This window comes from Pongo pygmaeus, chromosome 17 (assembly GCF_028885625.2).
Source record: "Pongo pygmaeus isolate AG05252 chromosome 17, NHGRI_mPonPyg2-v2.0_pri, whole genome shotgun sequence".
Classification (NCBI taxonomy): domain Eukaryota; kingdom Metazoa; phylum Chordata; class Mammalia; order Primates; family Hominidae; genus Pongo; species Pongo pygmaeus.
Genome location: NC_072390.2, coordinates 51,100,771 through 51,115,301, shown reverse-complemented (window position 1 = coordinate 51,115,301; position 14,531 = coordinate 51,100,771). Strand labels below are relative to the sequence as shown.

At 41.8% G+C, this 14,531-nt stretch overlaps 1 protein-coding gene across 5 annotated transcripts in view; it reads right to left on the bottom strand.

Annotated features, from left to right (window-relative positions):
- FHOD3 (formin homology 2 domain containing 3) overlaps window positions 1-14,531 on the bottom strand; it is a 507,914-nt gene that overhangs the window by 167,477 nt on the left and 325,906 nt on the right. For all 5 annotated transcript variants that reach the window (XM_054461095.2, XM_054461096.2, XM_054461098.2 and 2 more), the window contains exon 9: window positions 12,075-12,218. In XM_054461095.2, coding sequence (XP_054317070.2) covers window positions 12,075-12,218 — 144 coding nt within the window. The remainder of the gene's footprint in view (window positions 1-12,074; window positions 12,219-14,531) is intronic.

Below are 14,531 nucleotides of genomic sequence, written 5' to 3'. Positions count from 1 at the left end.
TGACCTAAGATGCCCATAAATCCCTTAAATCACACAGAACTGGTGGGTTGGGCCAGGCCAGGCTCAACTCAGTCCAGCAGTCTCTCTGACTTTGCAACCATGGAATCACACAGTTCCAAGTCCCCAAACATGCAAGTTCTCCAGCCTTGTGGGTGTTCTTAGTCACATTTCACAACCCAGTCCTTTCATGTGAGAGAATGGAGAATATAAAGACTCAGATAGCTAACCACAGTATATGGCTTTAACATCAGCTATGTGCAGAAAACCTGGCTATTGCAAAATCAGCTGCCCTCATGTGAGCTTGGCTGAGGCAAGGCCAGGTTAGCCACTGTCATCTCAGTTCACAGGGACATATCAGCACCTGAGATACACAAACTGTTTACCAGGAGTGTATCCACCCTTCTCTGCCCTACCCTATTTCCACCAGCTCAAGCTTTCACAAAATCTCTTCTATCTACATGCCAGATACATCTTATAACAAACTCCTAGACGTGACAATAATTTAACAAACTTTTGACTGTTTTACTCCCCTAGAATTCACCAAACATAATTTTGGGAGGTTTGAGGCAAGAATTGATAAAAGTTAATCTAAAGCTCTATCTTTACAAAATCTCATTGGGAATTCTATTTCCTAGGAATCTCCTTCTGCAATGTAACTGCAAGAACTAAAAAGAAATTAAGCATTTAGTTAAGCACACATGTCATCTCAACTTTAAAACTTTAAATGACATTCTGTGGGGAAAAGTTTGAGAACAACCACATACCTAACAAAGGACAGCATTTTTAAGTGTTTCTAGCCAATGTTTTTTTCATTTCTATAAATAAAATCTAGACCATTTGAACTTATTCTGACCTGATGTGTTGATTCTGCTTCTTATTAAGCACACATTTGGAATGATAAGATTAGGGGCTAAAGTAGAGTTAAGATATTTCTAATTCCTTGTCTAACCTCAGAGATCCAAGGATCAAGTAACGTTCTACTCACGAGTCCTTTCAGAGAGGCACACAGTGTGCATGAAGTGAAATCCACTTTAACTGCCCTTTGTCAAGGAAGGTAGAGATAACCGGAAAGTTTGAAGGACAAGAAAAATCTGGAAAAATTATCAAGGCAACACCATAACATGGAATGCAGTTAGGGCTTTCTGAAGTTCAGATAATTGACAAAACATCAAGCTACTTAAAACAAGAAGAGTGCATGGAAGGAGCAAATGGGCCACAGAACCTTGGTAGACCCAAGGGTAGCCTCGTGCTTGGCAGTCAGGGACAATGTAACAAGAAATTGGAGGCTGCTTGTTCACTCATGGTTTTGTTTTTATAATAAGAATTCTAGAGTCACCAGTGCCCAGTGATGACAGGAAGAGAGACTTGGTTTGCACATGCAAGGCTACGCTGGCATTTCCAAATGCTTTCGGCTCTAGTGAGCACTACAGCTTAGAGTCAGGAACACTGGGAGCTAGAAAACACCTGGAGAGTACGGCTTTTAACCCAAGGCTTATTTAGGACACGTGGTAAGAGTCAGACCTAATCAAATACAGCACAATGAGTATCCTCCGTGGGAACACAAAGTGAGATAGAGCCAGTCCTGAAAGACCTCTAACGCTGTCCCAAGTGATGGAGTGACTCATTTGCTGGACCTCTCATCAAATACCTTCTAACTCTTTTAATTAAATGTAGAATGCTGTTTGTAAACTAAAAACTTGGGCAAGGAGCAAGTAGGGTTCAGAATCTAGCCCTGATGGCTTACACATCCCCATGTAACCAAGAAAGCAGTTAGGGGCAACTTAAGGTGACATCTGCAACCACTTCTACCAGTCTTTGAGGCCACTGAATGATCTGAACATTCTTAAGAATTTTTTTCTTTTTATTTATTGTAGTAAAAACATTCAACATGAGATCTATTCTTTTATCAGATTCTAAGTGTATGATACATTATTGTCAACCAGAGGGATGATGTGGTATAGCATATATCTACAACTTATTCATCTTGTATTACTAAAACTTTATGCTTGCTGATAGGCAACTCTCCTTCACCCCCTCTCCTTAGCCCCTGGTAATGGCCATCCTACTCTCTGCTTCTGTGAGTCTATTTTAGATACCTCATATAAGTGAAAATATGCAGTATTTGTCCTTCTGTGACTGGCCCATTTCACCTAGCAAAATGTCCTCCAAGTTCATCCAAGTTGTAGGAAATGTCAAGATTTCCTTCTTAAGACTGAAAATATTCCATTGCCTGTATATACCATATTTTCTTTATTGATTCATCCATCATTGGACATTTTGGTTAGTTCCACACCTTGGCTATTGTGACTAGTGCTGCAACAAACATGGGAGTACCAGTATCTCTCCAAAATCCTGATTTCAGTTCTTTTTGATGAATATCCAGAAGTGGGATTGCTGGATCATATGGTGGTTTCATTTTTAATGCTTAAACAGTTTTTTTCTTTAACTTTGTACTGCAGAAATTCTCAAACATACACAAAATAGAAGAATATAGACTGTGATGTGCTCATCACCCATGAAAGTTCAACAATGTGGCTTGCTTTGGCCAAGGGAACATCAACAAACATGATGCAGACAGAAGCCTGAAAAGTGTTTATGCATTGGGACTTGCCTTTTTGAAACACTGCTATCATGGGAAGAAATGTGGGCCAGGCTGTTGAAGACACATGGCCCAGCCAACAGCCAGTACCAAATGCCAGGCCAAGTAGATAAACTAAGGCCATCTTAGACCACTCAGCTCACTCAAACCACTAGATAACTGCAGCTGAGTGAAAACTTCCCAGCTGAATAAGGCTCAAATTCCTAACCCACAGAATCATAAACAGGGATTGTTGTTTTACACCACTAAGTTCTGGGGTGTTTTGTTATGCAGAAAAAGATAACTGATACATACTTCCTACCACCTATGACAAGGAAGAATCTTCAGAGATTGGACCTATTAATTACTCTGAACAGTAATAGTTATTTCTCATCCTCTACAGTCTTCAGCCTTAAGATGCCTGACCCCTTACAGGGACACATTTTCAGAACCTAAAGTTAGAACACATAATCTGACAAAATATTTTCTTTTTTATTTTGTCAATTTATGTATGTGAAAAAAATCATATGGAGCTATAAAAATTCAAATGAATTTAAACATGGATCAAATCACCTTTATGAAATGGAGTTAAATTACATGAAATCGGGCCTGTTTCCAGCAAGTCCAAGACATAATGGCCACCAGATGTCCGTCTCTATTAGGAAGAATTCTAGAAGCCTAATCAAGCTCTCTGCAATTGCTTGAGAACATTCAGTCTTTTGTGAAAAAAAATGTTGGTTCTGCTTGTAGGCTTTGTTTCTGCCCTTGCATATATTGAAGTTGGTTGTCTTTTGGCAATGAATATATTTTTTAGATGCATTAACTTTCAGAAAGAAAGAAAAATCCCAACTCTGCCAGCTATCTAAAGGATTCAGTTGTCACCGCTTGAGTTATTATGCAGGGCATCTGCCCCTTAAGGTGACTGCTTTCCAACTGAATAGCATCCTCCCTTCATTCAACTCAGCACCTGGTAGACACTACCATGAAATGTGTGATATTTGAAGGAGACCTTCATTCAAGCACCTACTGAACTTCTACTGTGGGCAGCTGTGCTGCTGGACCTTGGGGCTAGACAGAGGCATGAGACATATGGCTTAGAGTAGCTCAAAGGGAAACAGGTTGCACATTCTGAGGAGTGTTAAATCAGAGGTGTAGACACAAGGCAGCACCCCTCTCATCAGCTATGAATGGCAGTAGGGGGACAAGCTGCAGTAGCCCCTTTCATCTTTCCAAGGAGCCTTAGGGAAAGAGATGACATCTGAAGTGAGTGCAGCAGGAGTAGGAGTTTGATAACTTGAGAATAGGAAGGAAAAACACTCCAGGCAAAGAAAATAGAATGGATAAAGGAAAGTTCCCCAAAGAACTTGCCTTTCATGTTCAAAAACAGGAGAAGTTGAGTGTGGTTGAAACTTCAGACGCATCTTGGGAATGGTGGAGATGAGGCCACACAGGCATGAAGGCCTCGGAGTATGGAGGGCCCTTGTACCAATGCAAGAAATTTGGGTTTCATCTTACTGGTCATGAAAAGCTCATTCACTCATTTTCTTAAACAGGAGAACAGCATAATGAGATTTGACTTTCAGGAGGATCACCTTGCTTTCAGCCAGTGGGAGTTTGGAATGGGGAGAAGGCCCTCATGGGATCTCAGTGTCCCCAGGCTCTGAACATGCTGCTGTCCAGGCCCTACCCCTGTAGCCACCCAGCCTCCTTCCAACCCCCGACACCTGCCATGCCTGACCTCCTCCAATGCTCTCCCTCATTCACTGTCTTTCATCAGGCCTGCCTTCCTTGCTGCTGCCTCTCTTTCTGGCCCCCACCTCATACAGTCTCTTTTCTTCATAGACATGTTTGCAATCTCAGATCCTCTGCTTACGCACGTTCTTGATCACTGTCTGCACCTCATTAGAGTATGTGCCCCCTCAGGGCAGTGGTCTTGTCTGATGTGCTGGGTCACCAGGGCTAGAATAGTGCCTGGCACACAGCAGGTGCTCAATGAAGTTTTGTTGAATGAACAAAGTAATAGACAAGCAAATGAATAGGAAGATAGTGCAATACTTCAGGCAAGAAACAATGAGGGCCAGAGCTAAGGAAATGATCACAGGAATGGAGAAAAAGTGCTGTTTTCACCAATCAAACTCCTAAATAAGGGGACACAGGAAAGAGAAAGGAGTCTAGTATAGCTCTAGGCTTGTAACTTGGGAAACTTCACTGTTTGCAGAGGTGGAGACATGAAGAGTCCATTCAGAATTTTTGTTTTTGTTGTGGAAGGAAAATAAAGGGTTCATTTGGGGGCTGGTTGCATTTCATGTGTGGCTTTCAGGTGGTCATGTCAGATACAGTCAGAGCTTCCTTGGCATGTTCTAAGTCCCCTGCACCACCCTCTGCTAGGGGAATCAGCTACCTGCTTGCCTTAAAGAATGGAGGTTCTTTGGGGGCAAGTACAGATATTTTATCTTTGTATTTACAGCCCTAGCAGAATATGTCACATATAGCGGTCTCCAAGTACATGAATGAAATACAAGATGGCAAGCAGGCAGAGGAAAAGGAAGGTAGAGAGGCAATCAGCCTTGGGTCCCAGAAGAAAGCATGGAGTCAAGATAGCGATGAGCCCCCAAGGCTGCTGACTTCACTAGGGTGAATATAGGCAGACAACACAGACAGAGAGGAGGTCTGATAAGGACACCACTGAAAGGGAGTGGTCAGAAACAGAGGATCCAGGGAGGACACTAAGGGGGAACAATCAGAGAGATACCCCAGAGACATCTGGACACACAGCAACAAGGCGCAATGTGCAGGAGTGGTCAGGAATTCTTTTTGATGCTACTATAACAGTGATGCTCAAACTGACAAACACAGCTTACAACAAAGGAAGAGGAAGGGGAGGTGGCAGGGATGGGGTGGGGAGGAGCTAGCTGCACACACCAATCTTACTTATGAATACTAATGCAAACATTTTCAATAAATTAGTACCAACCAGAATTCCAACAGAACCTTTTTAAAAAGAACACATCATTGGCCAGGTGCGGTGGCTCACGCCTGTAATCCTAGTACTTTCAGAGGCCGAGGAGGGTGGATCACCTGAGGTTGGGAGTTCTAGACCAGCCTGACCAACATGGAGAAACCCTGTCTCTACTAAAAATGCAAAATTAGCCAGGCATGGTGGCGCACGCCTGTAATCCCAGCTACTCGGGAGGCTGAGGCAGGAGAATCACTTGAACCCGGGAGGCGGAGGTTGTGGTGAGCCAGGATTGCACCTTGCACTCCAGCCTGGGAAAGAGGGAAACTCTGTCTCAAAAAAAAAAAAAAATTCATTACCAAATGGATTGGATTACAAGAATGCAGTGATGGTTAAAAGATGAAAAGAAATCAATTACTCAACTCAAAAATCCAGAAAAATAACAAGGTAAACTGAAAGAAAGAAAAAGGAATTTATAAAGATAATAGCAAAACATTGAGTTACAAAACAGAAAAGCAGTGCAATTCATATAAAAATCAGAATTATTGCTTGAAAAAACATCAACAAAATAGACAAACCATTAGTTAATCTGGAGGGAGGAGAAGTCACAAACACAAAGTAAGAAATAGCAAAAGGAAGATTACTAAAAGAGAAGAAATTTAAAATATTCATAACAGACTAATAAAAATTCCTTTGCTAAGGAATTTTAAAATACAGATGAAATGGATAATTTCCTAGGGAATGTAATTTAGCAAAATTGATCCTGTAACAATAGGAAGTTTAAACAGACCAGTTTCCATAGAAAAAAATATAGTTACCAAAAATCTTCCCTCACTGTCCTCACCCCACACACGTATATATTTAGCATCACAGGCCCAAGTAATTTCCCAACGGAATTCTAATAAGCCATCAAAGACCAGAATATGAAATATCACTTAAACACTTCCAGGGCTTAGAGAAGGAAGAAAAACTTCTAAATATTTTGATGAAGCATGAATAAAACTGATATCTAAACATCTTAATTATTGCACACATGCGCACACACACACAGGGAAGTACAAGAACTCTCGTAGTAGCATTGTCTGTCAAGGCAACAAAAATTTAAACCACCTAACATCTGTTCAGAGCAGAGCAGATAAATAAATTGTGATACATTTGTCAGCAGTGAAAATGAACAAGATGTTGTCCATATATCAACATGGAACAGGTCTCAAAAGTGTTGAGCAAAAGGGCATATTCTAGAAAGAGTCAAAAGATACGATTCCATTTATAAAAAGCTTGAAAACAGACAAAATTCAATAATACATTGTTTAGGGGCAGACTGAGAAGAAGGAGCTAAAGCATCTGGCTGATGATCCTTTCACTCATCTTACAAGAAAGATGTTTCTGGGGAAAGGACACAAGCATGTGAGGACCTGCCTCACCTACCATAAATATGCGAATTAACTAGACTATCTAACAAATAAATTAAAGATATTTGCTGAGAGTTCTTATTTCTGGAATACCCTTAGCAGGATGTCCCTAGCTATGGATTACTTATAGTAAATAAACTCAGAATTATGGATGTGTGAGCCATGACTCTCTGGGGCATGAAGTAGAGACGTTTCCTAACTAAATGCTCCTTGCTGGGTGAGATGACCTTGTGAACCTCACTTAGAGACTTTGTCTGTTGTTCCGGGTCAGAAAGCACACACCTGAATCATGAAAAAAGGACCTGGGGAGTCACAAGGGATGTCCCAGACCTCTCTCTGATCCATCTGCACCTCGATAGGCTATATTCCTGAAATTATTAGTACAGCCAGATAACTGGGAAAATATCTGATTAGCCAATTCTGACTTAGTAATATGATTCTTTATGTTAGCTCACAGAATAAGTGGTTTTCGGGTTAAATTATTTTTAAAGAAAGCAAGAGAATACTGGGGATAGGAGTAGTAGGATGACAACGAAGGGGCTGTCAGGACACTTCTGAGTTGTAATGTTTTAGTTCTTAAAGCTAGTACATGGTATTTGTTTTATTGCTCTTTAAATGACACAAATATGCTTCATTTGTGAATGATATACACTCGATGCTCAAATATTAAGCACATGTAATTCGACAAAAGAAAGATGGTGAACACAGGATAATTTCTTAAAAGTTTGGCATGAAGGGAAAGAAGGTGATGAGGAGGTGGCTTAAGAGGCAAGTAGGCTGGAGAGAAAATGTGCCATGAAGCAGAGGATAGTTTTCAGATTCCTGGAGTTGGTATCAAAGCTATTCTTCAATACTCTCTCCCAGTTGGTTCACTGATGGGCAATTCATCTGCATCATGCTGGCTTCCGAATATACAGTGACCCTATGGAATCCAAATCTGTCATCATCTGAGCCCCTGGTTGAACAGAATCTAAGAGATGGAAGGACTTCCAATCGTGGTGGTGAAGGGGCTAAGGGAAGGAAATATCTATGCTGGCAAAAATCCATCTTCTACCTGTATTTAAACCAACTCTGTTGAGCTCTCTTCCTCTTCCATCTTTAGTATTCTTACTTTATTTTCCATCTTATATCTTAGAAGCCATGAGAACATACTCCTTTGTCACCTACTGGCCTCCCAGGGCCACAGGTCAGTAACAATGAAAAAGTGAGGGAGTGAGGCAGGGCTGGAAGAGAAGATGCCCAGAGCAGGGCACAAAGAGCTGACTAGCTGGCAGCTGTGGGCAGCTTCAAGTGCTGCCAGCAAATATGTTGGGCCCAGTTTCTTCTCTCCCAAGATCATATAAAGATAATTCTGTTCTATTCCTCAACTTGTTACTTATTATGACAGTAACTTACAGAAAATAGTGAGTTATACATAACTCTCTCCATTTCTATCCAGTGAAGACCATAAGGAAACAGAAAATATCTTCCCTAGAGATCTAGCTGTGCAGAAAAATTTATGAATGAATATCTTCCTCATAATAGCATTTGTAATTCTGAAAACTTTGAAAATAATTTAAATCTGAAAAAATAGGGACTAGTTATATGTATTATGGTATACACACAGATAGAATATTGTACTAAAATATTAAATTCTTAAACATGTAATGACAAGGGAAAATGTTTCCAACATGTTTGCTAATAAGATTCAATATGCAACACTATATGTAGACTACTATGTCCCTCATCATGAACACACACCCACATATGCAAAAAAGACTAGAAAAATAGACCAAAATGTTAAAAATGGTTAGTAATAAAATCATGGGTGATTTTTTTTCTCTTACGTTTTTTCGTATACCAAAAATGCTTTTTGTTATTTTCCAAATTTTCATGAGTACATATTATCTTTATAAGTGGAAAAAGGAAATATTTTTTAAATGTATTACTACTAATAAGACTGATCAGTTAGGTCAGAAGTGGAAAAATACAACCCATAGAATGGGAGGAAATATTTTCAAGTTATATATCTGATAAGGGTCTAGTATCCAGAATATAGAAATAATTCCTAAAACTCAACAATAAAAAAAAATCAAGGCTGGGCGCGGTGGCTCATGCCCTTAATCCCAACACTTTGGGAGACCAAGGCAGGTGGATCACCTGAGGTTGGGAGTTTGAGATCAGGCAGGTGGATCACCTGAGGTTGGGAGTTTGAGATCAGCCTGACCAACATGGAGAAACCCCATCTCTACCAAAAATACAAAATTAGCTGGGTGTGGTGGCACATGCCTGTAATCCCAGCTACTCAGGAGGCTGAGGCAGGGGAATCGCTTGAACCTGGGAGGTGGAGGTTGCGGTGAGCCGAGATTGCATCATTGCACTCCAGTCTGGGCAACAAGAGAAAAAGCTCCATCTCAAAAAAAAAAAATCAATTAAAAAATGAGCAAAGGATCGGAATAAATATTTCTCCACAGAAACTATACAGACAGCCAATACGCACTTAGAAAGAGGCTAAATATCATTAGTCATCAGGGAAATGCAAGTCAAAACCACAGTAAGATACCACTTCACACCTACTAGCTGGCTATAATAAAAATGGTGGACAATAACAAGCGTTGACAAAGGTGTGGAGTAATTGGAATCCTTATACAGTGCTGGTAGGAATATAAAATGGGACAGCCACTTTAGAAACCAATCCAGCAATTCCTCAATCAGTTAAAGATAGTTACCACATGACCAGCAATTTCACGTCTAGGTATAAACCCAAGAGAACTGAAAATGTATGTACACAAAATTCAATTTACACAAATGTTCACAACAGCATTATTCATAATAGCCAAAAGGTAGAAATAACTCAAGTATTCGCTGATAAATGGATAAACAAAATATGGTGTATCCATATAATAGCACAACTATGAACAAAGTAGTGATTCTGCAAACGTAGGTGAACCTTGAAAACACACGAAGTGAAAGCTAGCCACAAAGACCACATTTTGTATGGATCCATTTGTCTGAAACGTCCAAAACAGGTAAATCCATAGAGAGAGAAAGGAGATTGCCGGTTCGCGGCCATGGGGGACAGGGAAGAATGTGAAGTGTCTGCTAATGGGTGTGGGGGTTTCTTTTGGGAGTGACAAAAGCAATCTGAAATATGATAGTGGTGATGATTGTACAACCTTGTGAATATGCTAAAAACCATTAAATTGTACACTTTAAAATGGTGAATTTTGTGGAATGTAAAGGATGGGTGGAGAGCAAAACAACACAAAAAAAAACCAAGTTTGGGCACAGGGGCTCACGCTTGTAATCCCAGCACTTTGGGAGGTTGAGGCAAGTGGACTGCTTGAGGTCAGTAGTTCAAGACTAATCTGGCACCTATGGTGAAACCCTGTCTCTACTAAAATATAAAAATTAGCTGGGCATGATGGTGGACGCTTGTAATCCCAGCTACTGGGAAAGCTGAGGCAGGAGAATCACTTGAACCCAGGAGGCAGAGGTTGCAGTGAGCTGAGATCGCGCTACCACACTCTAGCCTGGGCAACAGAGAGACACTCCATCTCAAAAACCAACCAACCAACCAACCAACCAGAGGTGGAAGGTTATACAGACCCCAAAGGCTCTTGCAATGACAGACACACAGAATGCCACTGATGGAACTTCCTCAGGGATTGCCTGGGTCATTGTATTCTTTAAGTTTGGGCCAAGAGGAATTCACTTTCCTGGTTGAGGTCATACCACCCAAGAGAAAACACATCTTCAGATCTGCCCCTAACTGGCCATGGCAGGACACTGGGATGATGAGGATCAGCAAGAAAGAGTGTCATTTCAACACTCACAGTTAAGTACTTTTAATACCATGAGGGCATTTGACCTAAAATTAACCCACAGGGAACAGTCTGAACTCAAGTCAACAGGGTCCGAAGCCCTGATGTGTAGCCCAAAGCAGAACTGGCGTCATGGGTGAGTGACCTGTGCAGTTGCACGAGCAGAGGAGAGAGGTACAACATGCATGTCTGCCATTCCTTGCTGCTCATGTGCACAGATTCTGGTAGACTGATGATAGGCAGGAGTTCTGCGGGACTGGAAGTGAGTACAAGGTAAGTATGTTACACCTACAACTGGGGAGTCAGGGGCACTGACAGCCCTGGTGGCCATGTTTCCCTTTGAGATGGATTTGAGTGCAGACAGAAGACAACCCATGGAGCCTCTCATATCCTTTCTTACACTGTTACCTTCCCATGTTAGACAACAACTTATGCTGAAATGACAACATAAAAGAAAGGAAAAGATAGGGCAGCTCCTAGATCCTTTTTCTTTCAGCCCTTTCTTACTCTTTAGTAAGTTAAAGGCAGAGTGTTGGCAGAATGCACACACCCCAAGAAGTGATGTAAAAACAGTGCAGTCAGTTTCGTACTGTTTCTGCTGTTCTGGTAAGAACAAAATACACGTGCATGCGGGAGCTACAAAATATGATTTAGGTAATTTGGCTGATTCTGCCTACAAGTTAAAGTCTCTTATATTTGCATTCTAAACTGACACTTCATAATATAAAGATGAATGGTAAAATTCATGGTAATAATTTTAAATTTTAATTTTCCTTTCCTTACAACAATTACATACCGAATTAGAAAATCACCATAACAAGGTGGGAGAAAGCACAGAAGAAAGTGAAGTGTTGTTTCAGTATCTTTAACAGCACTTTTGCTTGAGTGTTCCATAAATGGTCCTTCATTTTCGTTTTGCATTGGTTGCTACAAATCATGTATCTGGCCCTGCCTGAAGTTCCAACCCCCTCAGGTGTAAGAAATGTGATTTCTGTCTCTATCTCTTTCTCTCCCCATCTCCTTGAGTGAAGGTGCCGCTGACAAATGGCATGTTCTTTAAAGGAAAATAGCTAACCAATTTCCCCTATATCAAGGGTTCTTGAACTTGAATATGCATCAGACTCTCCTGGAAGGCTTGTCATAACACGGTCTGCTGGGCCCTCAGAGTTTCTGATTCAGTAGGTCTGGGGTGAAGCCTACGATCCTGAATTTCTAATAAGCTGGTGGTGGTCATGCGCTACACACGTGGTCTAAAGTAGGCGCCATCTCAGCCTTTGACAATTGCCAAAGCTGTACGATACCTTAAAAAAGGCATGGTCTGGTACCTCATAAATGTTGAGTTGCTCCACTAAGTCCAGGTCAGTCCCTTTCTTGTTCAAGTGCCTCTGGGACACAGCAGCGATGCCCAGCTCCTCCAGGCAGTCCACGACATCGTAGAAGGTGTCTTGGTCTGGCAGTCCTGATAACGTCTGGAAGAAGAGAAGAACCAGCTACAGACACACCATAGAAGACTGCCTTGAGGCTCTCAGGGCATTTTCCAACGCCTAATCCAGGCATATTGTTATTATCATGGCCACTAATCAATCCAGGCAGATGACAAATTTATCTGAGCAAAAGCCTCTTCAGTGTGGCAGGCAGAATGAACCCCAATATTCTCCCCTCTGGTGTACAAGTGCTACATAATCTCCTTGGCTTGAGCGTGGGCGGGGCACTCCCATGATTAGGTTACGTTAGGTGGCAAAGGTGAGGGGATTTTGCAGATGTAATGAAGGTCCAAAAGCAGTTGATTTTGAGTTAATCGAAGGGGTGACTCTCCTAGGTGATAATCAGGTAGGCCCTTTAAAAGAAGGCTTAGCTCTTCTCTGAGCTCTGGACTGGAAAGAGATTATCCCACTGGCCTCGAGGCAGCAGCAACCACAACTTTCACAGAAGCAAGGAAATGAATTCTGCCAACTACACAGGCCTGGAAGAGGACCCCAAGTCTCAGATGAGACTTCAGTCCTGGGCGACACCTCGGCTGCAGCCTTGTGAGACCCTGGGCAGAGGACCTACTAAGGCCATGCCTGGACTTCCTGCCCCACGGAAGCTGTGAGATGATACATGGATGTTGTCTGAAGCTGCTGAGTTGGCAGTAATTTGTTACATGGCAATAGAAAACTAACCTACTTTGTAATTAGAAACTCCTGTTAAGATCCATACACCAACAACTGGAGTTGTAACCATTTAATTTTATTAAATTGTATTTAAATTCAATAGGGCCTCCCCATGGTCTGTGAAATTTAGAAAAACATGAGAAATTTCAAGGCAGCAATTAAGAGACAAAAAGAGAACCAAGAAAGAAAAAGCTGACTTCTCTTTGAATTCTACCTCTCTTAAGAGAAGGAGGGTATCTGAGACAAGGCCCCAGCTCAGAGCTGGAAGGAGCCTGAGATTTACTGCAAGCCCTTTATCTTATACAGGAGGGAGAGAAGGATAAACACCCAAGGCAACAGGAAGTGACTGAAGACACTGGGATAAAACCCTGGGCTCAGAGCTGCCATTCCAGTCTCAGCCTTTAGTCCCTACTTACTTCACTATCTTTGCATTTCTAAGAACAAGACATACATTCCAAAATTATTCTAAACATGTTAACTTGCCTAGGAAGGAATAAGACCAACATTTCTGTGAAGATCATTTCATAGCACCAGCTTCTCTAACACTTCTATTTTGGGGCTATCAATGTTGGAAAGAAGGCCTCTATTCATAACTTGAATACTGGCTTTTTCCTTTTTAAGCTGAGCAAAGAGGACACAAGTCACTGCTATTGAGATCAGAAACTAATGAAAACTAATTGTGATGTGATAGCCTAATTATTCAAGGCCCCAATAAGGACACAAGGCAGGAAGCTGTGAATCTGAAGCAATCATAAATAGGTGTTCACACTTGGGCCGTCACGCCACGTGCAGGAACCAGGTCAACCACATCGCACTGACAGGCAATAACGGTCATCAGGGCTGCCTTCTGCTTCCAACATTGATTGAAAAATTGCACATCATTCAAAGAATCCTATCATCCTTTGCTTTTAGTGAAAACTCTAGAACTTATTAAAAGATGAGAGGGAAATGGCAATATCAGGCCCAGGCAGGGTGAACAATTAGAGATGACCTAACTGCCAGCTGACTCTGCAAAATGCACAGCCTGAGGAATGCAGGTGAAGGGACATCTAGCGTCAGAATTAAAACTTCCTACACAGCAGCGTGGGGGCCAGCCCCAGGTACAGAGAGAGGCCGCTGGTAGTCTCTTCACCTCTCTGTTCCCCCACCTTCTTCTTCCCCTTTCTCCTTGCTGGGAGTCAACTGAGGTTCTTTCACTCAGAAGTGTCCAGGAGGTTAAACTGCTAAACCTAATCCCCATTGCTTTAGCAAGTCCAACCATAAAGGGTGAGGGAATCACTAGTAAATAATTAAAAAATCAGAACTATAGAAGTAAGCAGGGGCCAGGCACAGTGGCTCATACCTGTAACTCCAGCACTTTTGGGGGGTTGAAGCAGGTGGATCACTTGAGGCTAGGAGCTCAAGACCAGCCTGGCCAACATGGCGAAACCCAATCTCTACTAAAAATACACAAATTTAGCAGGACATGGTGGCACATGCTTGTAATCCCAGCTACTTGGGAGGCTGAGGCACAAGAATCACTGGAACCCGGGAGATGGAGATTGCAGTGAGCCGAGAACATGTCACTGCACTCCAGCCTGGGTGACAGAGCAAGACTCTGTCTCAAAAAAAAAAAAAAAAGAACTAAAA